The sequence below is a fragment of the Chanodichthys erythropterus genome, chromosome 17, assembly GCF_024489055.1.
Source record: "Chanodichthys erythropterus isolate Z2021 chromosome 17, ASM2448905v1, whole genome shotgun sequence".
Lineage (NCBI taxonomy): Eukaryota > Metazoa > Chordata > Actinopteri > Cypriniformes > Xenocyprididae > Chanodichthys > Chanodichthys erythropterus.
This window is the reverse complement of record NC_090237.1, coordinates 6490326-6518268: the sequence shown is the minus strand read 5'-3', so window position 1 is coordinate 6518268 and position 27943 is coordinate 6490326. Positions and strand designations below refer to the sequence as shown.

At 38.9% G+C, this 27943-nt stretch overlaps 2 protein-coding genes and 1 pseudogene across 7 annotated transcripts; all 3 read right to left on the bottom strand.

Annotated features, from left to right (window-relative positions):
* Positions 1–552: 552 nt before the first annotated feature.
* On the bottom strand, positions 553–8184 carry LOC137004624 (E3 ubiquitin/ISG15 ligase TRIM25-like; annotated as a pseudogene).
* Positions 8185–16024: 7840 nt separating this feature from the next.
* On the bottom strand, positions 16025–21915 carry LOC137004628 (E3 ubiquitin/ISG15 ligase TRIM25-like). Of its 4 annotated transcripts, none has more exons than XM_067365126.1 (7): positions 21898–21915; positions 18810–19404; positions 18537–18632; positions 18042–18275; positions 17806–17956; positions 17669–17713; positions 16025–17540 (listed from the first exon to the last, which is right to left on the bottom strand). In XM_067365126.1, the coding sequence occupies exons 2-7, from the start codon at positions 19365–19367 to the stop codon at positions 16975–16977; spliced, it is 1650 nt and encodes a 549-aa protein (XP_067221227.1). In that variant the 5' UTR covers positions 19368–19404; positions 21898–21915; the 3' UTR covers positions 16025–16974. The 4 variants fall into 4 exon arrangements, with proteins under 4 accessions (XP_067221227.1, XP_067221224.1, XP_067221225.1 ...); XM_067365123.1 differs by lacking the exon at positions 21898–21915 and adding an exon at positions 19658–19751; XM_067365124.1 differs by lacking the exon at positions 21898–21915 and adding an exon at positions 19658–19746 and having other exon boundaries at positions 18810–19399.
* LOC137004629 (tripartite motif-containing protein 16-like) lies at positions 21910–26092 on the bottom strand. Of its 3 annotated transcripts, XR_010892161.1 has the most exons (6): positions 25699–26092; positions 24853–25086; positions 24582–24735; positions 24433–24492; positions 22135–24293; positions 21963–21989 (listed from the first exon to the last, which is right to left on the bottom strand). XR_010892161.1 is itself a non-coding variant. In XM_067365127.1 (5 exons), the coding sequence occupies exons 1-5, from the start codon at positions 25858–25860 to the stop codon at positions 23761–23763; spliced, it is 1143 nt and encodes a 380-aa protein (XP_067221228.1). In that variant the 5' UTR covers positions 25861–26092; the 3' UTR covers positions 21910–23760. The 3 variants fall into 3 exon arrangements, 2 of the variants coding, with proteins under 2 accessions (XP_067221228.1, XP_067221229.1); XM_067365127.1 differs by having other exon boundaries at positions 21910–24293; XM_067365128.1 differs by lacking the exon at positions 24433–24492 and having other exon boundaries at positions 21910–24293.
* Positions 26093–27943: the final 1851 nt, after the last annotated feature.

Below are 27943 nucleotides of genomic sequence, written 5' to 3'. Positions count from 1 at the left end.
AAACTGCTGTAAAACTGTATCAGATAAATATTTTTTTCAATTTTTTTTGCATAAATCTGTTAATCAACCTCAGTCCTGATCAAAACTACTAAATGTTTTAAAAATCCAGGATCCATGATTTTTAAAGAATCATCAAAATTGTAAAAAGTAAAGTTTTGTATTACACTTCAGTATGTAATTGAGTATTTAGTTCAGCTACTACTTACGTTTTCTTTAGAAAAACAAAATCCTAAAATAATCTTTCAGCAATGAAGTAGCTAAAACAAAACAATTTTGTTTCACCGGGCCTGTTACAACTTACAGGAGTAGAAACACTCTGTACACACACACACAGATTTTTGTTGAATATGATTTGCTCTACAGCTGAACAGCAGAGTGGATCTATTACAGAGGTTGAATCGCTTATGTAGTGGAGAAATAAGTTTAATTTCTCTTGAAATCAAATACTTCCTGGTTCTCAGCACATAAACAAAATGGGCTTAAAGAAGAGAGAGAGAAAGAAACAGTGAAAGAGAAATAAAATGTTTATTTTCCTCATATTATCGACTGGTGAACATTGTAATTATTAAATTTAGACATTTACAATACTTTTAGAATCAATACTTAAGTCCACAATTGAAAATCATGAAAGTGGATTATCTTGCCCATAATTGATCACAGCTGACATTTGATTTTTTTTTTTTTTATCAATTTTTGACGATTTAATGTAAAATGCTAAATATTGTGAATCTAGTTGAATTGCAATTTAGAATATTTAATGAGAATTAAAGTAACATTTAGTTAAATAATTGAATACAGACAAATTAAATGGCAAAATCTCAGTCAAAAAAATACATTTGAATTATGGTTTGTTGTAAATTATACACAGGTCTAATTTTTTAACTGAAGGAATGTCATAACAGTAACAGACTATAAACTGAGATTAAAATGACTGAACTTAATTGGCCTACATGTTAAGATAAATCATAAAGATGTCTGAAATGTGCCATAAACAAATGATTTCATGAATTATAATAAATTATAAAAAGCTTTTTTTTTTTTTTTTTGCACCAATTACAATGAGGCTTCTTACCTCAAGGATCTCAAAATAACACTTCACTTTGAAATAAAAACAACCATCATTCAAATCTAAATCAATTATTTTAACTACAAATATTCATACAAATCTTTAATATCCAAAATAAAACACATGTACTAATCAGTTATCTATCTAAAAAAAAATGTAACCTCAAAACTGATGGAATAAATGTCAAAAATATTGATTTTTAGATTATTAAATTATGATTAATCAGAGCATAACCATTTAATAAATGTTAGAGAAGAGATTTAATGTGGAAAAAAGTGGTGGAAATTTACCCTGTGCTACACTCTACATACTGACCTCTTGCATTTGTGAATAATTCAGGTAATTTATGGTATATAGATTATGTTTTTATAATTGGTCTTTTTTTATGCTCTATGATCCAGATAGATGAATCACCTCCAACCCTAAAAGCAGGGTATAAGGGTTCAGTGAAAGTGGTCTGGACTCTGTGAAGGAGAGTCATTGTGTCAGAGACGCAGTAGAAGGACAGAGTTCCTGCTCTGTGATCCAGATAAACTCCTATTCTAGAAGCAGCAGGGATACGGACCTTTGCTTTATCATGAATGAATCTGAAATTCTGCAGATAATAACCCAGTCTCCATGATTTTTTGTTGAAGCCAAGTGCACAGTAATCAGAACTTCCTTTACGTCCAATTCCCTTATAACAAACTCCTACAGCCCATTCATCCCCACTGCACTCGACCTCCCAGTAACAGCGACCGCACAAACCCTGTCTAGACAAGATGTAGGGACGTTCATTAAATCGTTCAGGTTAATCAGGATATTGCTGAGCTTTATCTGAAGCTGATATTTTTCTGTTCTCTTCTGACAGTTTGAGGTGTTTGTGTGCAGTGTTAAGATCCAGGTGAAGTTCAAAGGAATCTGAGGAGGAGGAATGGACAAAAAAATAATTTTGAACAAAGTAAACTTTAGTTCCAAAATGGTCACAATGTAACAGATGATACTTATCAATTAATGATTTGCCTTGAAGAAACCACTTACACTGCAAAAAATCATTCTGGGTCTTTGGTCCTGGAGGATTTGCAACGTAGACATTTGACACTGAAGAGACAAAACATGCATACAATTAAATTGTTGGTTGATTCCTATTAAGCAAAAATGACAATACAACATATATAAAAATATTCAGACCTTCTCTGCATATTCTGTCCGTTTGCTGTTGACAGACGTCCTCCAAAACCTCCTTAAATATTGAGATTGAAATGTCTTTAAAAGACAGATGAGTGTGTTGAGTGATGCTGTCTTCAAATGAAGGTAAAACACACACAGACTGACAGCTCTGAAATGAGACAAATACAGCACTACATGTAAAAAAGATTTAAAAATGTGAAACAGTAAGTAATTATAGAAACGTGGTATATAGTGTTGGAATGACTAGGGCTGTGACGGTGGTGCAGTGATCGGCAAACATTACTTTCATAACAAACAAGCATGTTTATTTTAGCACCTCTGTCGGTAAGACAACACAACTACAGCTTGTGTGCTGCACAAGTCCTGAAAAGTGTAGCCAAAACGTCTCGATCGCCCCCAGGTGGCTGGACCCAGTATAGGTCATAAATCCCATCCTCTCCATCTAATCTAATGGTATGAGGGACAAACTAAACAATTAAATGACACTTCTAAAGATGGTTTCTGTCATTTTATAAAGTTTTTATCACACTGATGTAAGTTAAAGTGTTCGTTTTTTAAAATATGTTTGGTTTTAGTTAGTTATTTGATGCTTAAAAACAGGAGTGTGACGTCATGATTGACAGCTGAGATTGACAGTTTCTCTAAGCGAACTGAGGAGTCAATGGACTACACTTTTACTCTTAATCTGTGGTTAGTAATTGTATTTACCTTATTTTAACAAGCCTCTTGTCGTACTGCGATCAGCAAACATCAAACCTGGAGCAGTCAGGCTTCTCAAAAAAGAAAAAAAAATGACTCTGAGGGAGTGTGAGCGAGACCTTGATACTACGGCCACACTTCGGTCACTACTGCACAGAATCGGCGCAGATTTAGGTGAGAGCTCCATGAACTGAACTACATTTACACGACAACGATGTGCTAAATATGCTTTTTTTCGCATACAGACGACAACGTTGTCAAAATGATCCCCATTCACATGGTTCTGTGAAAATTACTAAAAATTCTGTATTATGCTGCCAGACCAGTAGTTGGTGATGTCAACACTACACAGAAGCACATGTGCATTCTCGTGCAAAATGCGCATGCCTATAAAATAAACACATAATACACATGACGTCACTGTTTCACTGTTAAAGAGTTACATTCTCATGCTAAACATGACCAAAGTTTCAAAACACGAGTTGGACGTATGACGGAGTATTTGTGTGCCAAATACACCAGTTTCGGAAAGTTTTTTTTCGAGTATCACGTAATAAAGGGCAGAATTCCTTGTATAGGCACTTCTCCCTGATAAGCCTGCACACATCACCCAGAGTGAGAGCGAGAGCACGCCCATCAACGCGCTTCGTTCGGGTTACAGAAGCCAAGAGATTTTTCCACAATGTCACCAAAGGAGTGTGTTTTTGGTTGTGAGAGAAAGATGACCTTTTTCAGCTTCCCAAAGAACCCAGCATAAAGGGAACAGTGGATGAAGTTTGTTTTTCCAGGGAGTTGTGCATGTATGTTTGTTTGATCCCGGAATTTCGGTGATGAATGCTTTGTAAACAAGTCCCAGTTCTACACTGGACTTGCAGATTGTGGACGGTGAGTAACTGCAACAAATGTCTGTGTTTTGTTGGCAATCGGCACGCAAGTGCATATAATGTAAACAACACAAACATTTTTGTTCCCTTTTTATTTATAATGATGTCGCAGCTTGCAGACGATCTCTACGCAAAAGCTGTGCGTGCTCATGACTCTTTAGCTCTGCCCACGTCAGGCAAGCCTCCAGGAGCTAGGCTTTTTTTGGAAAGAGTCAGTACAGCGTATGTATCTTTTATAAATATGATAAAACTAAATACTTTTTGGAGATATGAAGGATGCAATACTACTCTACAGGTACTTAAGATTAACATGACATTGGTAGAAACTGTGTGTGTTATGTACCCTTTAACCTTGTTTTGACGTACCACTTGAACACTATGGTGAGGCGGTTGTCATGTTGAGTGGAACAGCCCTAGAAATGACTTTTATTACCTTCAGACAATGGACCTGATCATCAGAAATCAGAAGTTTCTCAATCTTAATTTGTCTTTTTCTGAGTTCTGTCAGCTCTTGATCCAGATGTTTGTGAAGTTCCTCTGCTCGATCTATCTCAGTCTTCTCCTGAGCTCTGATCTGCTCTTTAATCTCAGAGTGTTTCTTCTCAAGAGAGCAGATGAGCTCAGTGAAAACCACCTCAACATTCGCCATGGTCTCTAGCGCTGAACTCTGTTGGAGATAGAAAGATGTGATCATGCAGATAATTGTGACTTAATTTGGTGTAATATCCAAAACAGGAAACTCCTGTTTTCACAGATTCTGAAGCCTTTTTTAATCACGCAGTGAAAACTGCACGGCCATTGGTTCGCAGAGTTTAAGTAAACGAACCAATGGCGGCAGGGCAGAGCCCGCTTGAGCCCACCAAAATGGACGGGGTCTCGGGCTATATAAGCGCCCGTCTCACATTAGCAAACTGATTTAATTAGACTGAAACGACAACATGTGGCGTCCTACGAATAGTACTCCATTTCGTATGCAAGGGAACTAAGGTTATGTTAGTACGTTCTCTTTCAATACTACACTCCGTATCGCATCGTCTGCTGTTTAGGCAACACGCAACGGGGAATATACAATCATGCCGTGCTATGAAGTGGGGACGACAGAGAATCAGAGCGGAGCACTGAGGATGGCTTGCACGTATGCACATAACATAATGTATCCTGGAAGATCGGTGACTTGAGGACACTGTATTCTAGGAGCCCCTTTTGGCCTAGAGCATATATTGGGAATGGAAAAAATATGTTATTACCCGGACTTTGGTCAGGGCCATAAACGAGTGCTCATAAGCTGGTCACATTGGTGAGGCTTATGCAGAGAGAACCTGCGTTTGTAATGCAGTGACGTCCAGATTATAAAATCTGACAAAGGTGGACGGTGAGGCCCAGCCAGCCACCTCACAAATTTCCATGATGAACACGCCAGTGGACCATGCCCAAGAAGAGGCCATGCCCTTGTGGAGTGTGCTCTAACACCTATGGGGCACTGTATGTCCAAGAACGAGTAAGCAAGCGCTATAATATCGACTATCCATCTGGATAATCTGGGCTCCGTGACTGGAAGACCTTTCGTACGGTCATCGAAGCAGACAAACAGTTGTTCAGACTGACGAAAAAAGGCTGAACGATCGATGTAAGTCCTCAGGACCCTGACTGGACAGAGTAGGTTCAACTCCTGATCATCCTGGAAAGGAGGAAGTGCAGAGAGAATGACCATCTGTGCCCTAAAGGATGTGGATAGGACCTTTGGGACATATCCATGTCTTGGTTTCAGGACAACTTTTTAGTTGTTGCACCTGACCATTTTAGAGAGTAGAGACATCTCGTTGACAGAGCTCTGGCTTGTGAAATAGTGTTCTGGACATGAGCAGGGAGGTTTGAAGGCTCCCGTCTAGAAGCCATACATGGAGATCCCACAGCTCGGGTTTGGGGTGCCAAATTGTCCCTCCCGCTTGGTAGAGGATGTCTCGCCTTAAGGGTATCGGCCATGGCTCCATGGATGACAGCTGAGACAGGTCCGAGAACCATGGTTGGCTCCTCCATAGGGGAGCCACCAGGAGGACCCTGTGGGTACCTTCCCTGATTTGTCTGATAACCTGGGGAATCAGAGCAATTGGGGGAAAAGCATACAGGAGGAGGCTGGGCCAGTCATGGGCTAGCACAACCTTCGTCTTCGAAAAGTAAATTGGGCAACGAAAGTTGTCTTCTGAGGCGAAGAGGTCAATCTCTGCCCTCCCGAAGAATTTCCTGAACCGCGAGGGGGTGGAGCGACCATTCCTCTGAGGGAAGGTTGTTCCGGGACAACATGTCCGCCCCTTTGGTCAGTACGCCCTGAACATGAGAGAGCAGGTTGTGCTGGGCCCACTCTAGGATTGTTCTTGCTAGAGTGAAAAGGGGCTTGGATGCGAGCCCACCCTGGCCATTTATGAAGGACACCACTGTAATATTGTCTGATCTGACCAGGACATAGTGTCCCACCAGGAGAGGGAGGAAAGACTGGAGAGCTTTATACACCGCCATAATTTCAGACATCTGCTTGGCCGGCTGAGGTGTATGCCCATCCAGCGAGGGTCAATGTGTTGCGACACGGCTTGGACATGTGCTCGGCGCTGCGGGCAGCTCGGGTGTGAAGCACTGACCAGGCTTTTGGCGGGCTCCAGCGGACTCGCTCACTATTGGCTCATGCGGCTATGCCGCACCATCATTGGTTTATTTACTTAAACTCCACGAACCAATGGCCATGCAGTTTTCACTGCGTGATTAAAAAAGGCTTCAGAATCAGTGAAAACAGGAGTTTCCCCGTTGCGTCTTGCCTAAACGGCAGACAGCGCAGTACGGAGTGTAGTGTCAAAAGGGAACAAGTGTATGTCAGGCTCCAAAATGGATAGAAGTTTCAATAAGAACACCATGACTTCTATGTCACTACTTTTTAGCATTTTTTAATCAGTTTTGAAGCTTAAAACCCATTGGTCACTGTATATCTTTACTGAATCTAAAATATCTACTTGTATGTGTCAAAAACCTAAACGTAACGTAAAGAGGACGTAAAGAAACATACTGTAAGAAGCTTCACCGCTTCACCGAGGTCCCGCTGACCTCTCTCTCGCTCCAGGATCAGCTTCTGACACTCCTCTTTTATTTCCTTTATCTCTTTCTGAGGATGTTAACATACAAAATTAATAAAACATTAATAGACAAAAATATACACCTTTCCAGTCTGGTAAATGGGTGTAACAAGGTGAACTGAAATTACTGTCTAAATAAAAGCAGTATAATACAAAAATAATAAAAAATAATAACAATAACAATTATAATTAAAATATTTTATGCAGTTTTATTATTGTTGAAATTACCTTTTTACTAGTCCATTCTGAATCCACAGACACCACACTGTGTCCTTTGTGATTGTCAGTACACAAACAACAAATGCACTGATGATCATCCTGACAGTAAATCTCCAGAAGTTTCCCATGACTGAGGCAGATGTTCTCCTGAATGTTTCTGGAAGCTTCGACTAGTTTGTGCTTCATAAACGCAGGAGATTCATAGTGAGGCTGCAGGTGAGTTTGACAGAAGGAGGCCAAGCACTGCAGACAGGACTTTGCAGCTCTGTTCTTCTCTGTAGTGCAAACATCACACTCCACAGCAGCCGTTTGTAGGGACGTCTTCTGCAGCGTCTCCATCATCTCAGCTATCAGAGTGTTCTTCTTCAGTAGAGGTCTCTGACTGAAGCTCTCTCTGCATTGGGGACAGCGGAACGGCGGCCCCTGCTCCTTCTGGCCCCAGCAGTCAGTAATACAGCTCATACAGTAACTGTGTCCACAGGGAATCGTCACCGGCTCCTTCAGAGGATCCAAACAGACTGGACAGCTGAACTGATCTGCATACTGACTCGCTACAGAATCTGCCATTTCCGCTTCTGTTCTGTAATAAGAGCTGTTTTGCCAAGAAAAGCAACATTAGTGAAATTTGACATTTGACAATTAAAGTGAAAGTATGAATACTGCCAAGATTTTACATATAATCAACATTAACATGAGAGAAGCTTGGGAATACATCATGGCCCATTGCAATCTGTGTAGTGCTCGCCATATTTTTGGACTCTCTGGAGCAAACAGTAGCTGCATCCCAATTCAGAGGCTGCATCCTTTGAAGGCCGTGTGCGAAGGCCGAATGAATCACAGCAACGAAGTCTGTCCAAATTCGAAGGCTATTTCAAATGTGTTGTCAAAATGCATCTATCGTTTCCTGTGCAATGACAGATCCAGCAGTTGGATTTGTGGCCAACAGATTTGTGGCCTAGCCTACCCCAGAATTCATTGCATGCCAGTGACGGCAGAAAATTTTGCCAAAAATTGCCAGATTACACTTTTAAACATTAAGTATTAGGGTTTTTTTTTATATTTCACTTTTTATAAAAAAAGATTTCCTTGACAAAAACCCAATAGGATTTTTCCATAGGATACTGGGTTATTGCAAAAAATAAGATCTGTGATCAACAAAAGTTAATGATACACGTTTTGTTAATCACTGTAATCTTCACAGATGAACACATCTTCTATGAATTTTGACATTCATAAAATTGAGACTCATTAACACTTGTGCCACTGGCCTTGTTCCGCTCTCACGGCTCAGCCTCATCCTGCCCATCACATACCCCAATCGAGACTGCGCTCTACTTCAGGGGGACCTGTCACAGTGGATGTAAGTCCTCAGGACCCTGACTGGACAGAGTAGGTTCAACTCCTGATCATCCTGGAAAGGAGGAAGTGCAGAGAGAATGACCATCTGTGCCCTAAAGGATGTGGATAGGACCTTTGGGACATATCCATGTCTTGGTTTCAGGACAACTTTTTAGTTGTTGCACCTGACCATTTTAGAGAGTAGAGACATCTCGTTGACAGAGCTCTGGCTTGTGAAATAGTGTTCTGGACATGAGCAGGGAGGTTTGAAGGCTCCCGTCTAGAAGCCATACATGGAGATCCCACAGCTCGGGTTTGGGGTGCCAAATTGTCCCTCCCGCTTGGTAGAGGATGTCTCGCCTTAAGGGTATCGGCCATGGCTCCATGGATGACAGCTGAGACAGGTCCGAGAACCATGGTTGGCTCCTCCATAGGGGAGCCACCAGGAGGACCCTGTGGGTACCTTCCCTGATTTGTCTGATAACCTGGGGAATCAGAGCAATTGGGGGAAAAGCATACAGGAGGAGGCTGGGCCAGTCATGGGCTAGCACAACCTTCGTCTTCGAAAAGTAAATTGGGCAACGAAAGTTGTCTTCTGAGGCGAAGAGGTCAATCTCTGCCCTCCCGAAGAATTTCCTGAACCGCGAGGGGGTGGAGCGACCATTCCTCTGAGGGAAGGTTGTTCCGGGACAACATGTCCGCCCCTTTGGTCAGTACGCCCTGAACATGAGAGAGCAGGTTGTGCTGGGCCCACTCTAGGATTGTTCTTGCTAGAGTGAAAAGGGGCTTGGATGCGAGCCCACCCTGGCCATTTATGAAGGACACCACTGTAATATTGTCTGATCTGACCAGGACATAGTGTCCCACCAGGAGAGGGAGGAAAGACTGGAGAGCTTTATACACCGCCATAATTTCAGACATCTGCTTGGCCGGCTGAGGTGTATGCCCATCCAGCGAGGGTCAACGTGTTGCGACACGGCTTGGACATGTGCTCGGCGCTGCGGGCAGCTCAGGTGTGAAGCACTGACCAGGCTTTTGGCGGGCTCCAGCGGACTCGCTCACTATTGGCTCATGCGGCTATGCCGCACCATCATTGGTTTATTTACTTAAACTCCACGAACCAATGGCCATGCAGTTTTCACTGCGTGATTAAACAAGGCTTCAGAATCAGTGAAAACAGGAGTTTCCCCGTTGCGTCTTGCCTAAACGGCAGACAGCGCAGTACGGAGTGTAGTGTCAAAAGGGAACAAGTGTATGTCAGGCTCCAAAATGGATAGAAGTTTCAATAAGAACACCATGACTTCTATGTCACTACTTTTTAGCATTTTTTAATCAGTTTTGAAGCTTAAAACCCATTGGTCACTGTATATCTTTACTGAATCTAAATTATCTACTTGTATGTGTCAAAAACCTAAACGTAACGTAAAGAGGACGTAAAGAAACATACTGTAAGAAGCTTCACCGCTTCACCGAGGTCCCGCTGACCTCTCTCTCGCTCCAGGATCAGCTTCTGACACTCCTCTTTTATCTCCTTTATCTCTTTCTGAGGATGTTAACATACAAAATTAATAAAACATTAATAGACAAAAATATACACCTTTCCAGTCTGGTAAATGGGTGTAACAAGGTGAACTGAAATTACTGTCTAAATAAAAGCAGTATAATACAAAAATAATAAAAAATAATAACAATAACAATTATAATTAAAATATTTTATGCAGTTTTATTATTGTTGAAATTACCTTTTTACTAGTCCATTCTGAATCCACAGACACCACACTGTGTCCTTTGTGATTGTCAGTACACAAACAACAAATGCACTGATGATCATCCTGACAGTAAATCTCCAGAAGTTTCCCATGACTGAGGCAGATGTTCTCCTGAATGTTTCTGGAAGCTTCGACTAGTTTGTGCTTCATAAACGCAGGAGATTCATAGTGAGGCTGCAGGTGAGTTTGACAGAAGGAGGCCAAGCACTGCAGACAGGACTTTGCAGCTCTGTTCTTCTCTGTAGTGCAAACATCACACTCCACAGCAGCCGTTTGTAGGGACGTCTTCTGCAGCGTCTCCATCATCTCAGCTATCAGAGTGTTCTTCTTCAGTAGAGGTCTCTGACTGAAGCTCTCTCTGCATTGGGGACAGCGGAACGGCGGCCCCTGCTCCTTCTGGCCCCAGCAGTCAGTAATACAGCTCATACAGTAACTGTGTCCACAGGGAATCGTCACCGGCTCCTTCAGAGGATCCAAACAGACTGGACAGCTGAACTGATCTGCATACTGACTCGCTACAGAATCTGCCATTTCCGCTTCTGTTCTGTAATAAGAGCTGTTTTGCCAAGAAAAGCAACATTAGTGAAATTTGACATTTGACAATTAAAGTGAAAGTATGAATACTGCCAAGATTTTACATATAATCAACATTAACATGAGAGAAGCTTGGGAATACATCATGGCCCATTGCAATCTGTGTAGTGCTCGCCATATTTTTGGACTCTCTGGAGCAAACAGTAGCTGCATCCCAATTCAGAGGCTGCATCCTTTGAAGGCCGTGTGCGAAGGCCGAATGAATCACAGCAACGAAGTCTGTCCAAATTCGAAGGCTATTTCAAATGTGTTGTCAAAATGCATCTATCGTTTCCTGTGCAATGACAGATCCAGCAGTTGGATTTGTGGCCAACAGATTTGTGGCCTAGCCTACCCCAGAATTCATTGCATGCCAGTGACGGCAGAAAATTTTGCCAAAAATTGCCAGATTACACTTTTAAACATTAAGTATTAGGGGGTTTTTTTACATTTCACTTTTTATAAAAAAAGATTTCCTTGACAAAAACCCAATAGGATTTTTCCATAGGATACTGGGTTATTGCAAAAAATAAGATCTGTGATCAACAAAAGTTAATGATACACGTTTTGTTAATCACTGTAATCTTCACAGATGAACACATCTTCTATGAATTTTGACATTCATAAAATTGAGACTCATTAACACTTGTGCCACTGGCCTTGTTCCGCTCTCACGGCTCAGCCTCATCCTGCCCATCACATACCCCAATCGAGACTGCGCTCTACTTCAGGGGGACCTGTCACAGTGGCTGCAGCACCTGGGGGTAAGGACAGATAATGCAGAGAAAATGAAACGGCAGGATGAGGAGAGACAGAGATGAGAGAGGGAAATTCTTGGTCCGGTTCCCAAAACGCATTCCCATCCAGTCCTCCACTAGCTGGGTGAACTTGTCCGTGATGCCTTGCGGTGTCTCCTCCAGGATCGGGCAGCCGGCAGTCCCTGACCATTCCCTGCTCCTCTGCAACATGGGGGACAGCAGCAGGCTCCGGCCTCAGGCAAACGGCTGTGATTCCTCCGCTCCCTCACGGGTGGCAACCGCCCCTCCACAACACAGTCTGCTGGCAGTGAGTTTGTTCGTCCCCCCGACAACTCACTCCAGCCCACCGCCTTGAGTGTCCATGAAGGCAGACTCTGCACAGCCATGCCTGATGGCACCATGGATTCTCCACAGCGGCAAGGGCTTTTACAGTGCGGTCCTCCTTCCTCCCAGGTTTCGGCACCTATGTAGCATGGTATGTTGTTCAGGGAAGAAGGAAGCGGGAATTGGCGAACATTCAAACATAACTTTAATAAATAAACAAACACAAAAAGAAAGTAAAAAACGGCAGGCCCTAATAGACAACTGCCACGTGTACCCTCATAAACAAAACACAATGTAAAGTACAGGCCTGGTCCTCTCTCCAAGAAGTGTCTTGGACTCCCATGTGTTCTCTTTAATATCAGCCTGTATGGAAAAAGTGCTCTGGACCTGCCTGTCTCTAGCATCACTGAAGAGTAAAAATGCACCAAAGTGAGACAGGACATGACCCTGACCAAGTCTCAAAATGCTATAATACAAGAGGCTGCTCCCAGACTGGCAACTTGAAGAAAGTGGACCACCACTGAGGCCATACAGCAAGCATATTCCACTCTCAAGGCATAGAGACATTGTAGGACAGTTGAAGCAAGGAAGAGGGGGTTTTGGACATGGGACAAGCTGATCCACATGATGCAAGGCAACATCTGCCCAGAGAAAACAGCTGGTAGTAGCTGAGGTCTGGCAGCAAGAGGAGCCAGAGAGATGTACAAAGGCAGTCTTGCAGTCCAGACAAGGACAATGGACAAAATGGGAAAACCTGGAGCAAAGAAAGCTCACCTGGAAGGATTTTTGGGAGATGGAAGGAAGCAGACTGAGCTTCATCATTATTACAGCCACCTACGATGTTCTTCCCACACCCAAGAACCTAAACCAGTGGATTGGAGAGGATTCATCATGTCCTCTATGTCAAACCCTAGAAACGCTAAGGCACAACCTTTCCCAAGACCATTATACCTGGAGGCACAGGAATTGGCGATTATCCTGGAAGGAAGAAAAACCACCATCAATGCCCTCTCTCCTCCAAAGCCTGGATTCTCAAAATCCACCGCCTTCATAAGAGCAGGACAACTTCCAGTGAAGCCAATTACAAAAATGGAATCAACCCTGCTGGACGATACCTGGGACTGGAAAATGCACTACTGCGGTAAAAAATGCTGTACTCTACTACTATTCCTGCAGTTCCTGGATGTTCAATGTTGAATTTTCTATCGAATTTGAACCACTGAACTTGTGGAAGCAGATTTGTAAAGTGAAACAAAATGGACCAAAAATTGTCTGTTGAATAGGTTGTATTTTTAAACAGACGAATATTTTGGAAGTGAAACCTGAAAGGTGAATTTAGATTTATGAATTTTTAATAATTTAAATGTGTGTGAAATGTTTTTAATTGAAATATTCACAGCGCAAATATACAACTATGTTGAATTTCAGCCCATAAAAAATATGGTTAATGCAATGCTTTTTTTTTTAATTAGTGCAATTCAACAAACTTTTTTTGTTTCAAAAACATTTGTCATTAGTTAACTACGGTGGCCCAGTAGTGCACAACACAACGAAATTAAAAAAGCAAACATAAGTTCACAACACAACGAAATCGAGCCACAACACAACGGAATAAAGCCACAACACAACGGAAACAAGCGACAACACAACAGAATAAAGCCAGAACACAACGGAATAAAGCCAGAACACAACGGAATAAAGCCACAACACAATGAAATAAAGCCACAACACAATGGAATAAAGCCACAACACAACGGGGGCTCTCAGAGCTCATTTATTATTAGTATTCCTTGCCAATGTTCTATAAAGTCAACAGTCTTACAAAGATATCAATACCATGATTAGTTTTAAGTATGTAAACGTTGTATATCGACATGAAATAATAATCCAAAATAACTTGAGTGCACAATAGCTTCATATTTATACCTGTAAATGATTTGACGCGCTACCACGGATGAAGGGAACGTCTGACAATTCCACCAAGTGGTTAAAACGTATAATTTGTATTCATTACAATGACTTTGTTTAACATTTAAAAACAGACATGTTCAAATTCCAAAGCTTGTTACTTCCTGTTGGTAAGACTGACAAGCTTTTTAATTTAAACATGTCTGTTTTTAAATGTTAATAGTAATTTGAATGAATACAAATTATACGTTTTAACCACTTGGTGGAATTGTCAGACGTTCCCTTCATCATTCGCCATGGTAGTGCATCATATCATTCACAGGTATAAATATGAAGCTTTTGTGCACTCAAGTGATTTTGAATTAATATTTCATGTCGATATACAGTGGTTATATACTGTTGAATCTAATCGTGGTATTCATATCACTGCCGACTCTATAAAACATTGGCAAGGAATACTAACAATACCGAGCTCTGAGAGCCCCCTAGTGGTTGGGAGCATTTCCGTTGTGTTGTTGCTTGATTTTGTTGTGTTGTGACTTTATTCCGTTGTGTTGTGGCTTTATTACTCGATTTCATTGTGTTGTGAACTTATGTTTGCTTTTTTAATTTTGTTGTGTTGTGCACTACTGGGCCACCGTAGTTTACTTCCATAGGCTCCTGCTCCATATACTCTACAAACACAAGTAGGGGTGGGGTTAGGATTAGGCAATCAAGTAGCGACTTCAACAAGGGGGGGTAATAGTTTGGCAGGGGGTCAGAATTCATAACACCGGTACTCAGATCTCAACGAGCTGCAGCAAATAACATTTGCAGATGGGTTTTTCCTTCTTAGGTGTGGTATGAGTGCTTGCAGTTCAATGCATATTAATGCATCTGTAATATATTATGAATCTATAAATACCACATTTTGTTGAAGTTGATTACGTTACCAGGTTTCACTTCCACTTTCACCTTAATTCCTTTGTGTTGCTTCCACGATAAAGGGATGAAAAAAACACAGGCTTTCAGAAAATCATGTGATCAATGAAAAATGAAGTGATGTGAATGCTTCCCTTTTAGCTGGTGAAGTGAATTTACTTATTGTAGAGTTAACAAAAGTTATCACAAGCATTGTAATGTTTGAAGCAGATGTCATAACTGAGGAAGATTTTAAAATGGCAGCTCATTCATGGGTTTCCCAACAGCATCATGAGCTTAAGAAACTCTACCCACCTAATGGACTCCATAGGATCAACTTTGCTCACAATGATTTTGAGAAACACAGCCCTGGCCCATTACAAGTTAAAGGAATATAAACACTCTGTACACACAGATGAACCAATATATACAAAGCAGACAACATGATAAAGTCATAATTTTTGGATCTTATTAAGTTCTTACCTTGACAGAAATAATTCTCAAATATGATGTGCTTTGCCCAGAAGAACAGTGCGTGGTACTATTACAGTGATTGAATCATCAGTGGCGAAATGTGTTTCAAATACTTCTGTTTTTCAGTGAGTACGTAAACAAAATGGGGCTGTCTCAAAGCAGACAGTGATAATGAAACAGTGAGAGAAATAGAAAAGAAAAAATTAAAGCTGCAAGTAGCGATGAAAGGGCCCTCACACCCGTGCCATCGCCACCTGGTGGCTTTAGGAAAACAGAGCACGGTGGGCAATATGCATTTAAGTATATAAATATAAAGAGGACAACGTCAGTCATTTGCATTTGCCACACTTCCTGCTACCAACAGGTGGCGATATGACTATAACTAAATTTTGGCGTGAAGTTTGAGGCAGATTGGACATTGTATGCCTGAGCAACAACTACTTCCTGTTTCGTGGCATTAATCGCATACACTAGCACTTAGCCAAGTGTTGCTAATGTTTTAATGTTCGTCTGAAAGAAGATAGTAATGAACACCTAGGATGGCTTGAGGATGAATAAATCATGGGATAATGATTCCTTCAGACAATGATTCTAAAATTATTTTAGAGCTCCTTGGATTCAGTCCACTTTATTGTCCTCGTTTGATATAAAAATACATAACATAAACTGTACATATGCTATAATTATTGAATTATCTACTCATTAAATTATCATTTTAAGCTAAGTGTCATGTTTTTTTGTCATTTAGGCTACGATAGATTCTGACAATTAAAACAAAAATCAGGCTTGTGAATTTATTAAATCAATTACTACTTTTATTTGTTCAGGAACATTTGTAACCTAAAATGTTATTGTGTAGCCTATTGTAGACTTTTCAGTAGCCTATAATACAGTAAACACTGTGTTTTGTCCCATTTCTAAATATCATCTACATTAGTAGTCCACATAATTTATATCAACATTCAGAAACCTGACATTATTTTGTTCAATGACTTATTACAGCTGACATTTGGTTTTAGCAGATATGAAAATACATATATCATTTTTGATGATTTAATGTAAAATGCTAAATTAAAAATTCTATGTAAATCAGTTAATAATGACACAAATGACAAAATCTCAAAGAAACATACATCACATTTGTTCTCTTCTCTTATTTCTCTTTGAAATAAAAACAACCATCATTTCAAATCTAAATCAATTACTTTATCCACACATTTAAAAATATATACAAATCTTTAATATTCAATGTGAAATTGTCTTTTGACAAAAAAATACATATATTATCCTCACAACTGATATATAAATATGAAAAATTTGGATTTTTAGATTATTAAATCCTGATTAAGGAGAGCATAAACATTTATTAAATGTTTTGAGAAGCATGGAAAAATGTGGTGGAAATTTCCCTTGTGCTGTATATATACACTAGATACTGACTTTGTGCATTTGTAAATAGTTCAGGTAATTCTGCTATAAATTCTTTTTTTATATATAATTGGTCTTTTTTCTGCTTTATGATCCTGACAGATGAACCATCTCCAACCCAAAAGCAGGGTATAAGGGTTCAGTGAAAGTGGTCTGGACTCTGTGAAGGAGAGTCATTGTGTCAGAGACGCTATAGAAGGACAGAGTTCCTGCTAAGAAAGTAAGTACATGACATTAATAAACCAAACTACAAATTACACTTCAGGTAAATTGTTTCACATATTCACATTTTTAGAATTCAGAACTACTATTTAATTTAAATCATTGTTTGATGCTCAAATACAATTATGTATTTTTTAATATATTAGATAGATTATATTTTAAACTCTGCTTTTCTATAATCCTGACTGATGAAACTTGTCCAGAGTAAAAAGCAGGGTATAAGGGTTCAGTGAAAGTGGTCTGGACTCTGTGAAGGAGAGTCATTGTGTCAGAGACGCTGTAGAAGGACAGAGTTCCTGCTCTGTGATCCAGATACACTCCTATTCTAGAGGAGCAGACAGCAGGGATTGAGACTTGGGCTTTATCATGTGTGAAATAGACGTTCTTTTGAGAGCGGGACAATCTCCAGGATTCTTTGTTGGAGCCAAGTCTACAGTCATAATTTCTTCCTTTACGTCCAATTCCTTTGTAACAAACTGCCACAGCCCAATTGTTCCCACTGCACTCGACCTCCCAGTAACAGCGATCACACAAACCCTCTCGACACAAGACATTCACATATCTATCAAATCGCTCTGGGTGATCAGGATACTGTTGGTCTTTATATGTAAATGATATTTTCCTGTTGTCTTCAGACATTTTGAGTTTATTGTTTGCAGTGTTTGGATCCAAGTGAAGTTCACAGAAATCTGAGGACAAAAAAACAAATATTGAACAAAGTACACTTTGGTTCCAAAATGATCACATTGTAACAGATCATATCCACTGATACTTATCAATTAATGATTTGCCTTAAAGAAACCACAGTTCAACTTACACTGCAAAAAATCATTTTGGGTCTTCGCAACATGGACATTTGACACTGAAGAGACAATAAAAACAAATGTGTGATTAATTTGTTGGTTTAATCCTACAGAATATGAATGGCAAAACAATATTTCAAAATATTAAGACCTTCTTGTGATATTTTAGCTGTTTGCTGTTGATAGACGTCCTCCAAAACCTCTCTGAATGCTGAAATTGAGATGTCTTTAAAATACAGACGAGTGTGTTGAGTGATGGGAACGTCTTCAAATGTGGGTAAAACACACACAGACTGACAGCTCTGAAATGAGACAAATACAACACTACTTATGTAAAAGAGTAAGTATAGAAACATGGTGGTATATTGATGAAAGGACTTTCAGTACCTTCAGAAAAATGACCTGGTCTTCAGTGATCAGAAGTTTCTCAATCTCTGCTTGTCTTTTTCTGAGTTCTGTCAGCTCTTGATCCAGATGTTTGTGAAGTTCCTCTGCTCGATCTATCTCAGTCTTCTCCTGAGCTCTGATCTGCTCTTTAATCTCAGAGCGTTTCTTCTCAAGAGAGCAGATGAGCTCAGTGAAGACCTTCTCAATGTCCTCCATGGTCTCTAGAGCTGAACTCTGTCGGAGATAGAAAGATGTGATCATGCAGATCACTGTTGTGACTCAAAACAATGCAGTAAGACAGTAAATAAGTGGCTGTCAAGCACCAAAATTGTCAGAAGTCTCAATAAGAACACTGTGTGATGCATCTTATAGCAGTTTTTAAATCAATTTTTACAGCTCAAAACCCATTGGTCATCGTATACTTTTATTGACTTCATCAACTTTTCTGCATGTCAAACAAACTTTAAAACTAAAAAAACACATAAAGAAACATACTTTAAGAAGCTTTGCTGCTTCACCGAGTTCCTGCTGACCTCTCTCTCGCTCCAGGATCAGCTTCTGACACTCCTCCTTTATCTCATTCAACTCTTTCTGAGGATGTTAACATACATAATAAAACAATAGGCAAGAATAGGCACAACACATTTCCAGTCTGATAAAAGGCTTTGTGACAAGGTGAATCGAAAATACAGCCTATAAATATATGCAATATAATAAAAATAATATTAAAATTGCTTATGCATGTTTTTTTATTATTGCTGATGTTACCTTTTTACTAGTCCATTCTGAATCCACAGACACCACACTGTGTCCATTATGATTATCTGTACACAAACAACAAATGCACTGATGATCATCCTGACAGTAAATCTCCAGAAGTTTCCCATGACTGAGGCAGATGTTCTCCTGAATGTTTCTGGAAGCTTGGACTAGTTTGTGCTTCATAAACGCAGGAGATTCATAGTGAAGCTGCAGGTGAGTTTGACAGAAGGAGGCCAAGCACTGCAGACAGGACTTTACAGCTCTGTTCTTCTCTGTAGTGCAAACATCACACTCCACAGCAGCCGTTTGTAGGGACGTCTTCTGCAGCGTCTCCATCATCTCAGCTATCAGAGTGTTCTTCTTCAGTAGAGGTCTCTGACTGAAGCTCTCTCTGCATTGGGGACAGCGGTACGGCGGCCCCTGCTCCTTCTGGCCCCAGCAGTCAGTAATACAGCTCATACAGTAACTGTGTCCACAGGGAATCGTCACCGGCTCCTTCAGAGGATCCAAACAGACTGGACAGCTGAACTGATCCACATACTGACTCACTGCAGACTCGGCCATTTCTTTGCAGATAATCTGTCCTCAAATAGGAACTGCTCTGCCAGAAGTAAATCATTAAAGAATGTACATAAACCCACATATAAATCATAAATTAGCCTACTTAAAAAGCTACAAAATGCTTACAGTTAATCCTAGACGCTTCATCAGTATAACCAAAACAATAAACATACGACATCAAGATTAACATAGAATTATCAATACAGTAATACTTTAATACTCTTTATTTCAAAGCAAGCAAAAAGACACGGGGAAAAAAAAAACGTTATTTAAAGATTGTATTAAGTTCTCACCTGCTTTGACAGAACACAAAAGTCAAATATTAACCCGACTAACGGTTCCGTTTTTCTTGAATCCACACACTTCCTGGTTCTCAGTGTGCAGATGTGCGCATGTGTGCCGAGATGGAGAGCAAGTAAAGACTAATAAACCATAACATTTACTTCCCTTATCTGTAGTAATATGTATTAACGATACATATCTGTTCTAACGTAGTAGTTACAGTAGCCTACAACGTCAAGAAGTAGGCTAAAAGAGAAAGTCGCTTATGCAAAAGTTTTGTTTTTGTTTTGTTTTTTAAGGAATGGCTATTCAAGCTATCAGACCAGTCCAATACTGTCTAAAAGACAGAAAATGTGTATTTAACTGCTAACACACGTTCAGCCATCTGAAATGATTAAATCATTTATTTTTTTTATGTTGGCTGGACAATGCTATTGGCATCAAAACATTTCTTGTTTTAAAAAATGATACTTCTTGATCACAAGAAGAGCAAATAGCTATTAATGGTAAGAAAAACATCAATCACACGGATTTTTGAGACAAAATATTTCCTAAAACAGCCACATTTCTATTCCACTTTGAAATTAATTAAATGATCACTAGAATGTTATTAACACAAATGCACACTTTGATTTTCTCTTTATTTGAAACAAATTACAGCATTGTTAATTACATATTAAACTATAAAAACAAACATAAAGATTAAATCTTTTATGTAGAAGGATTATTTTAAGAATGTGCCTTCTCCTTTAAAAAGGTTTCACAGCTGTTTCTCAGCTTTTTGTCAGATATGAGTATAACAGTAAAAATCCTCATCCTCATCCTGAAGTCAAACCAGTTATCCAAATTTTTGGTCAACAGTGAGATGAAAGTTTACTACATCCTGCAGCCAATTATTTTCACAAACTAATTCTGACATCTTGTGGCTTGATGATGAACTGCATCAATTATTATGAGCTGCAGTAAAGTAACCTTGCTAAAGATGATGAAATACACACACATGAAGACCCACTGTAACATCTGATTCTGGGAAATCCTTATCCGAGCTCTCCTATGACAGAAGAACCTATTCCAGCTAGAAAAGCAGGGTATAAGGATTCAGTGAAAGTGGTCTGGACTTTGTGAAGGAGAGTTGTAGAAGGATGTAGAAGGACAGATTTCCTGCTCTGTGATCCAGATACACTCCTGGAAATTCTGTTTATAGTAGGGCAATCTCCAGGATACTTTGTTTGAGCCAAATTTACAGTCATAACCGTTTCCTTTACGACTAATTCCTTTGTAACAAACTGCTACAGCCCAATTTCCCCACTGTACTCAACCTCCCAGTAACAGCGACTGTACAAACCCTCTCGACACAAAATTTAATTGCACAAACCAAAATGCTCTGGCCGATGAGGATACTTTTCTGTTCTCTTCTGACAGAATTAGCTGTTTGACTCCCCTGATTCATTAAGAAAATGCTAAATCATTCAAGAACGAAACAGCACTGTGTTTTACTGGGAGACACAACTTTTCTGCTTTGTTTAGAACTAAATTTGTTGGCAAAATAGAGCAAAAATTTATGTTGATTGATGATTGATCTTGCTTGTGTGATATTGCTTAATATTATTATTATTACATATATATATTAAAAAACAAACTCCAACACGAAACGGGGGCAAATCATATCTTGAACTTTAGGGTTATTTTTATTAATTTTGACTATTTTACATCAAAGTCAGACTAGCTTCCTTGTTATTAAGCTTAAAATCCTGGATGTATTGATATGTTTTAAGTGGTGACAAACAGTGCCAAAGTTTAGGGTAAGCACGAATGGCAGGTTCGACAGATGTGATTGCTACCCTGCGGGGTGTGTGATGTGCTAGTGCTAATTTAAAGAAAACAAGTTGACATATTCAAGATTTGGAGATAATATAGCATAATAGGAGATTTACAGCCGATTTTGTTGAAGGCCAGTCATTTTTGACCAGGAACACCAAATTAGGTAAAGGATTTTCAGCACAGCACAAGGGTTAAAAGAATCTATAAACTTAAGATTTGGAACAATATCAATACAAAGTTTATTATCCTAACACAGATCTTATATTAAAAGATCAAGTAAAACATTTGTACGTCAATAAAATTCATAAGATATAGCTCCCCTCAGAAAGGAAAGAAAAAAAAACCCACAGCATGCATCTCAAACAACGAGTAAAATGCTCTTAAAAACCTTTAATTATGATTACAGGTGCAAAATTTCTTATACACACACCATACAGCCAGTGCCACACCACAAGATCACCGGTCAACGAGAAGATCAAGTGTCAAAGCAGGCCTGGCTCTTATACAAAGCCACTAGGCACACTGTAACACACAAAAAGAGGAGAGCAACATATACCTTGCAAATAACAAAAACAAAGATACAAAGAAAACAATATTCAATACCTGACACCCTGCTGTGAGCAAGTAAGACATTCTGCTGCTGTACAATGTAGCAAACATGAATTACCCATAGCAGATCTATACAGGTGGAGCTGGGGAAGGTGGAGGGACTCTGAAAGCACACTGCAAATGCAAACGCTGACCAAGTTGAGCTGCAAGTTCATTGGCCTCTGATACAGCAGGAACCAATCAGCTCTGCCCTACAGAAAATGATGTGATTGCAAGCATATTGAGATAAGGATCATCCTGTGCCATCTAGAGTTTCAGGACACACCACAAGAATCACTAGTCCAAGCCACTAGGCACACTGTAACACACAAACAGAAGACAGCAATCCCTTGCAAATAACAAAAACAAAGATACAAAGCAAAACAATATTCAATGCATGACTTAACAAAAATACATACATATTTAACACAATACATATTAATTGCCAGCCACACAACCTACAGTATAATATTACAAATTACACCATGGGGCAGTTGACTGCTTGTTTCTGATTGGATGACAAAGATTCTAAGGTGTGCAATTATTTTCCAATAAAAGGTTTTGGAATTTACAAATGGAGGCTGGGGATGTGATGCGCAAGAAAATAGTTCTTTGCACAATAGCATATTAAAGACAGAAACCTGACAAATGTCTTGAGGTATGTTAACCATAAGCAGAATAATTGATTCTGGTCCACTGAATTATTGAAAAAAAAAAAAAAAAAAAGTGTAATGTCCACAACATTATTGTGCATTAATTCAATGTGTGTTCCTTACACAACCAACAAAATATACTATAGCAAATGAGCAACTGCTCTAAAATCTCAATGCTCAGTGCCCAAAAAACGCCCACACTAGGGCACAAATATTAGACACATCAGTAAAAAAAATAAATTTAGTTTATGGATCGCTTGGAACCCTGTCAGTCTCAAAGAATGTTATTAGCCTTTAGTTACAGTATTTTTGAAAGGAATATGAGTCTTTGAGGGATAGAAGTACAGTGGGTTCAATGGTTTGTTGTTCAATGGTCTGTTCAGCTGATGAAACGTCTTTCCAAAAAACAAAAAAAAACAAAAAAAAACTTTCAGTAGACAAAACAGTTTTGAAAGTTTGTGAAAATGATGTGATCTAGTACCTTTATACAGTGTGTGCCATTGAAAAGACTGTAAGTCTGGCCCTCACAGCCTCATTTTTATCCTCGTTAAATTCAGTGGCATCTAACCTAAAATCTTTAGCTGGTACGCGGCCACCAACTCATAAAAGGTACATGAACAGTAAATATTTGTCTGCCTCACTTCCCCAACAGTGAGTGAAAAAGCTATTGATAATCACCCTGAGTGAAAAAGTTTAAGAGAGGCAACGCATCAAGTACCGCAACCTCAATGACAAACCTATATCCCTGTCGCCATTGCTATCGGTGCTGGCCAGTCAACTGATGTTTAATAAATCTCTCCTTCCACACTAAAAATAACCTATTAAAAATGGGTATTCAAAATGAAAAAAATCTAAATAGATCATTTAACCTCAAAACGGATGGAATAAATCATACAAACGTTGATTTTCAGATGACTAAATCAAGATCGATGAGAGTAAAACCATTCAATAAATGTGTTGAGATTATGTATTCTGATCCTTTGCATCTGTGATTAGTTTGATAAATTTACTGTATAACTTTGCTATAAATTTTGCTTTTCCATTTGGTCTTTTTAAACTTTCCTATGCTCTATGATTCTGACAGACGAACTCAGCGCAGCAAAAAAAGCAGGGTATAAGGGTTCAGTGAAAGTGGTCTGGACTCTGTGAAGGAGAGTCATTGTGTCAGAGACGCTGTAGAAGGACAGAGTTCCTGCTCTGTGATCCAGATACACTCCTATTCTAGAGGAGCGGACAACAGGGATACGGACCTGTGCTTTATCATGATTGAAACTGAAATTCTGCAGATAATAGCCCAATCTCCAAGATATTTTGTTCAACCCAAGTTTGGATTCATCACTTCTTCCTTTACGTCCAATTCCTTTGTAACAAACTGCTACAGCCCAATTTTTGCCACTGCACTCGACCTCCCAGTAACAGCGACCGTACAAACCCTCTCGACACAAGATGTAGGGAAACTCATCAAATCGCTCTGGGTGATCATGATATCGATAAACTTTATCAGAGCATGATATTTTTCCGCTCTCTTCTGACAGTTTGAGGTATTTGTTTGATGTGTTTAGATCCAGGTGAAGTTCACAGAAATCTGAGGAGGAGGAAAGAACAAAAAACACATATTGAACAAAGTAAACTTTGGTTCCAAAATGATCACATTGTAACATCATATCCACTGATACTTAAAAATTAATGAGTGTTTGCCTTCAAGAAACCACAGTTCAACTTACACTGCAAAAAATCATTTTGAGTCTTTGGTTCTGGAGGCTTTGTTACAAAGATATTTGACACTGAAGAGACAAAACAAGTGTACGGTTAATTTGTTGGTTTAATTCTGCAGAGTATGAAGAGAAATACCAACATATTAAAAGATTCAGACCTTCTCGTGATATCCTGGCTGTTTGCTGTTGACAGGCGTCCTCCAAAACCTCCTTAAACGCTGAGATTGAAATGTCTTTAAAAGACAGATGAGTGTGTTGAGTGAAGCTGGGAACATCTTCAAATGAAGGTAAAACACACACAGACTGACAGCTCTGAAATGAGACAATAGTTCAAATAAGCTGTAAAACACAACCAATATTTTCTAAAATAAACAAAACAAGCATGATGTTTCATTTTATGGATAGTTCTCAACATTTTTCTGTTATTACCTTCACACAATGGATCTGATCATCAGTATTCAGAAGTTTCTCAATCTCTGCTTGTCTTTTTCTGAGTTCTGTCAGCTCTTGATCCAGATGTTTGTGAAGTTCCTCTGCTCGATCTATCTCAGTCTTCTCCTGAGCTCTGATCTGCTCTTTAATCTCAGAGCGTTTCTTCTCAAGAGAGCAGATGAGCTCAGTGAAGACCTTCTCAATGTCCTCCATGGTCTCTAGAGCTGAACTCTGTTGGACAGGAACAACAGCCAAAATACTGTATTTATGTGACCAATTTCAATTAAATCTATTATTCCATTATCATAAATCTTGCAACATAAAAAAGTTGCCTGTTTATAGACAATTAGTTTTCCCATTTTTCACAAACATGCACTAGGCTATAACTACAAAGCATGAAAGTGACTTACTCACGGATTCATAAATTATTACCTCGGTTTAACAAAAATCGCGCCCACAGATTAATAAACCATACCCATGAATTTCCAGTTCCAGTATGGATTGCAAACCCTGGGAACAGACTGCGAAAGTGTGGGCATGGATTAGGAATTTGATGGTACAGATTGAAAAATCAAAGGTATGGTTTACAAATCTGAGGGCACGGATTGCCATGGGTCACGATTTGCTAAAAAACCTTGGGAACTGCGAGTACGGTTTATAAACTGAGGGGATGATTGTGTTTTGTTTTCTCCTACAGGTGACTTCCTGGGCTCTGTAGGTTCTAGGGTCCTGTAATAATACATTGTGTTTCATTTATTGTATACTATTTTTTTCTCCGTTTTTATCCTCATGCTGAACACTTTTACAAACACTGTAAAAACACTGGCATCTTCTGATACTCACTTTAAAAGACTTCACAGCTTCACTAATTTCCTGCTGAACTCTCTCTCGCTCCTGGATCAGATTCTGACACGCCACCTTTATCTTCTTTAACTCTATCTGAAGTTGTTGACATACAAAATCATTAAATAATATAAGTAGATATATATATCTTGCCATTCGCATATTGCAGTCTTTAAATATAAAAGCCAAAAATTCTGAGATTAGTGAGGTAATGATGAGGTAAGCCAGGTTATTTCATTAATTTAAGTTAGTATTTAAAAATAATTGACTTTGATGAATAGTATCAACTCAGGAAAAAATTACAACCTGAAATAATATGCATTGATTACCTTTTTACTAATCCATTCTGAACCCACAGACACCACATTGTGGTTTTTATGATTGTCAGTCACACACAAACAACAAACTAATTTTTGACAGGAATGAAGGGAGTGATAGAAGTACAGTGGGTTCAATGGATTGTCGTTTAACAACATACTGATCAGCTGATGAACTGTCTTTCTGGAAAAAAAAAAAAAAAAAAAAAGAGGAAGAAGAAAAAAAACTTACCTAGACAAAAACCTTATTCAATGCAGTGTCATTACAGGTAAGAAAGCAAGGCTGTGAGGGATATACTTACCGTGTTTTTAGTGGTATCTGCTGTAAAAAGCTGTAGTTTGGAGTTTTTCTACCCAAATTTCTTTGAAAGTTTTTTTTTGACTGTTTCGTAAGCGGAGCAATCCAAAAAACATATTAAATAATAGTACAACCCACTTGAGATGTCTATCCCTCACAGCCTTGCTTTCATTCCCATTAAAAATCAAAGACACTGCTGTGAATAAGGTCTATAAAGCAGTTTTGAAAGTTGTGAGTTGTGAAAATTATGTGACCTTGGCACATACCATTCCACTGCACACGACATTCGGACACGACACGGTCTATTTTGACGTTTACACGAGCATCGCGCCAGTGAATATGTCACCAGAAATTAGAAGGCTAATTATTTATTATTTTGATTTAAGATTATGAATTAAAAAAATAATTACTTGCACAAATAAATAATAAACACAGCAATATTCTATTAAACAATAAGAATGGTTCATTTTGATTTCATAGTGACTTAAATTCAATGTATTACTTTCCCATTCTTTGTAATTATCTGTGGAATTTATTAACAATTTTTGAGTGTAAACTGTTTTACGCCATTTCTTTCAGTGTACAAAAATGCTTTACTTTTTGTGAATTTATTTATATAAAAACATAACCCTAAGTCTAACTCGTTACCAAAAGGAACTGAGAAACACGTGTTTTATTCAGTTTACATATAAGCATTCTTTAGCTTAACTTTTTACACAGGCAAATAATAATAGCTAATAATAATAATAATAATAAAACATTAGCTTTCGTGAATTTCTTACCTGCTTTGACAACTAAACAACTTGTTTTCTCCCGTGTAGAACCAAACTACAGCAGTATGGAACTGTAAATGCTCGTGTAACAAAAAAATTGGTGCATGTGTGAAAGTAAAATTTGACAGAAAAATCACAATTCAGAAATGTCCAACTCTTCACATTGTACATTTTCTTCAGTGAGAGTCAAACACCCAGCAACTCCACCCAACCCAAAATAAACAAGTCTTTCTTTGTTTCTTTGTTAAACCATAGGAACTGTGAGTAGGGAAACTGTGGCGACAGATTTGCGGATCTTGTTTTTTCTCCTACAGGTGACTTCCCAGGCTCAGGTTCTCATAGGTTCCTGTAATAATACGCTGCATTGCATTTATTTTATTCTATTTTTTCCTCTGCACTATAAAAAAAAAAAAAAAAAAAAAAAACTGGCATCTTCTGATACTCACTTTAAAAGACTTCACACCTTCACTAATTTTTGTTTAACAGAATGATCAGCTGACAAACTGTCTTTCTGGGAAAAAAAAGGAAGAAGAAAAAACTTTCTTAGACAAAAACCTTATTCAATGCAGTGCCATTACAGGTAAGAAAGCAAGGCTGTGAGGGATATACTTACCGTGTTTTTAGTGCATCATTGGAGTTTTTTTGTCTACCCAAATTTCATTTTAAGTTTTTTTGACTGTTTCGTAAACAGCACAATCAAAAACATTTTAAATAATTGTACAACCCACTTGAGATGTCTATCCCTCACAGCCTCGCTTTCATTCCCATTAAAAAAAAAATCAAAGATGGCGCTGCTGTGAATAAGGTCTAAAGCAGTGAAAGTTGCTAGTTGTGAAAATGATGTGACCTACACATTT

Excerpts from the sequence above, each read along its gene's own strand:
- LOC137004628 (XM_067365126.1), bottom strand. The coding sequence starts at position 19,367 with ATGGCCGAGTCTGCAGTGAGTCAGTATGTGGATCAGTTCAGCTGTCCA. Across the intron at positions 18,276-18,536 it reads AAGCAGCAAAGCTTCTTAAA|AGTTCAGCTCTAGAGACCAT; the intron begins GTATGTTTCTTT and ends TATCTCCGACAG. Across the intron at positions 17,957-18,041 it reads ACCAGGTCATTTTTCTGAAG|AGCTGTCAGTCTGTGTGTGT; the intron begins GTACTGAAAGTC and ends GTCTCATTTCAG.
- LOC137004629 (XM_067365127.1), bottom strand. The coding sequence starts at position 25,860 with ATGCGAATGGCAAGATATATATATCTACTTATATTATTTAATGATTTT. Across the intron at positions 25,087-25,698 it reads AAGCTGTGAAGTCTTTTAAA|AGTTCAGCTCTAGAGACCAT; the intron begins GTGAGTATCAGA and ends CCTGTCCAACAG. Across the intron at positions 24,493-24,581 it reads AGCCAGGATATCACGAGAAG|TGTCAAATATCTTTGTAACA; the intron begins GTCTGAATCTTT and ends TTGTCTCTTCAG.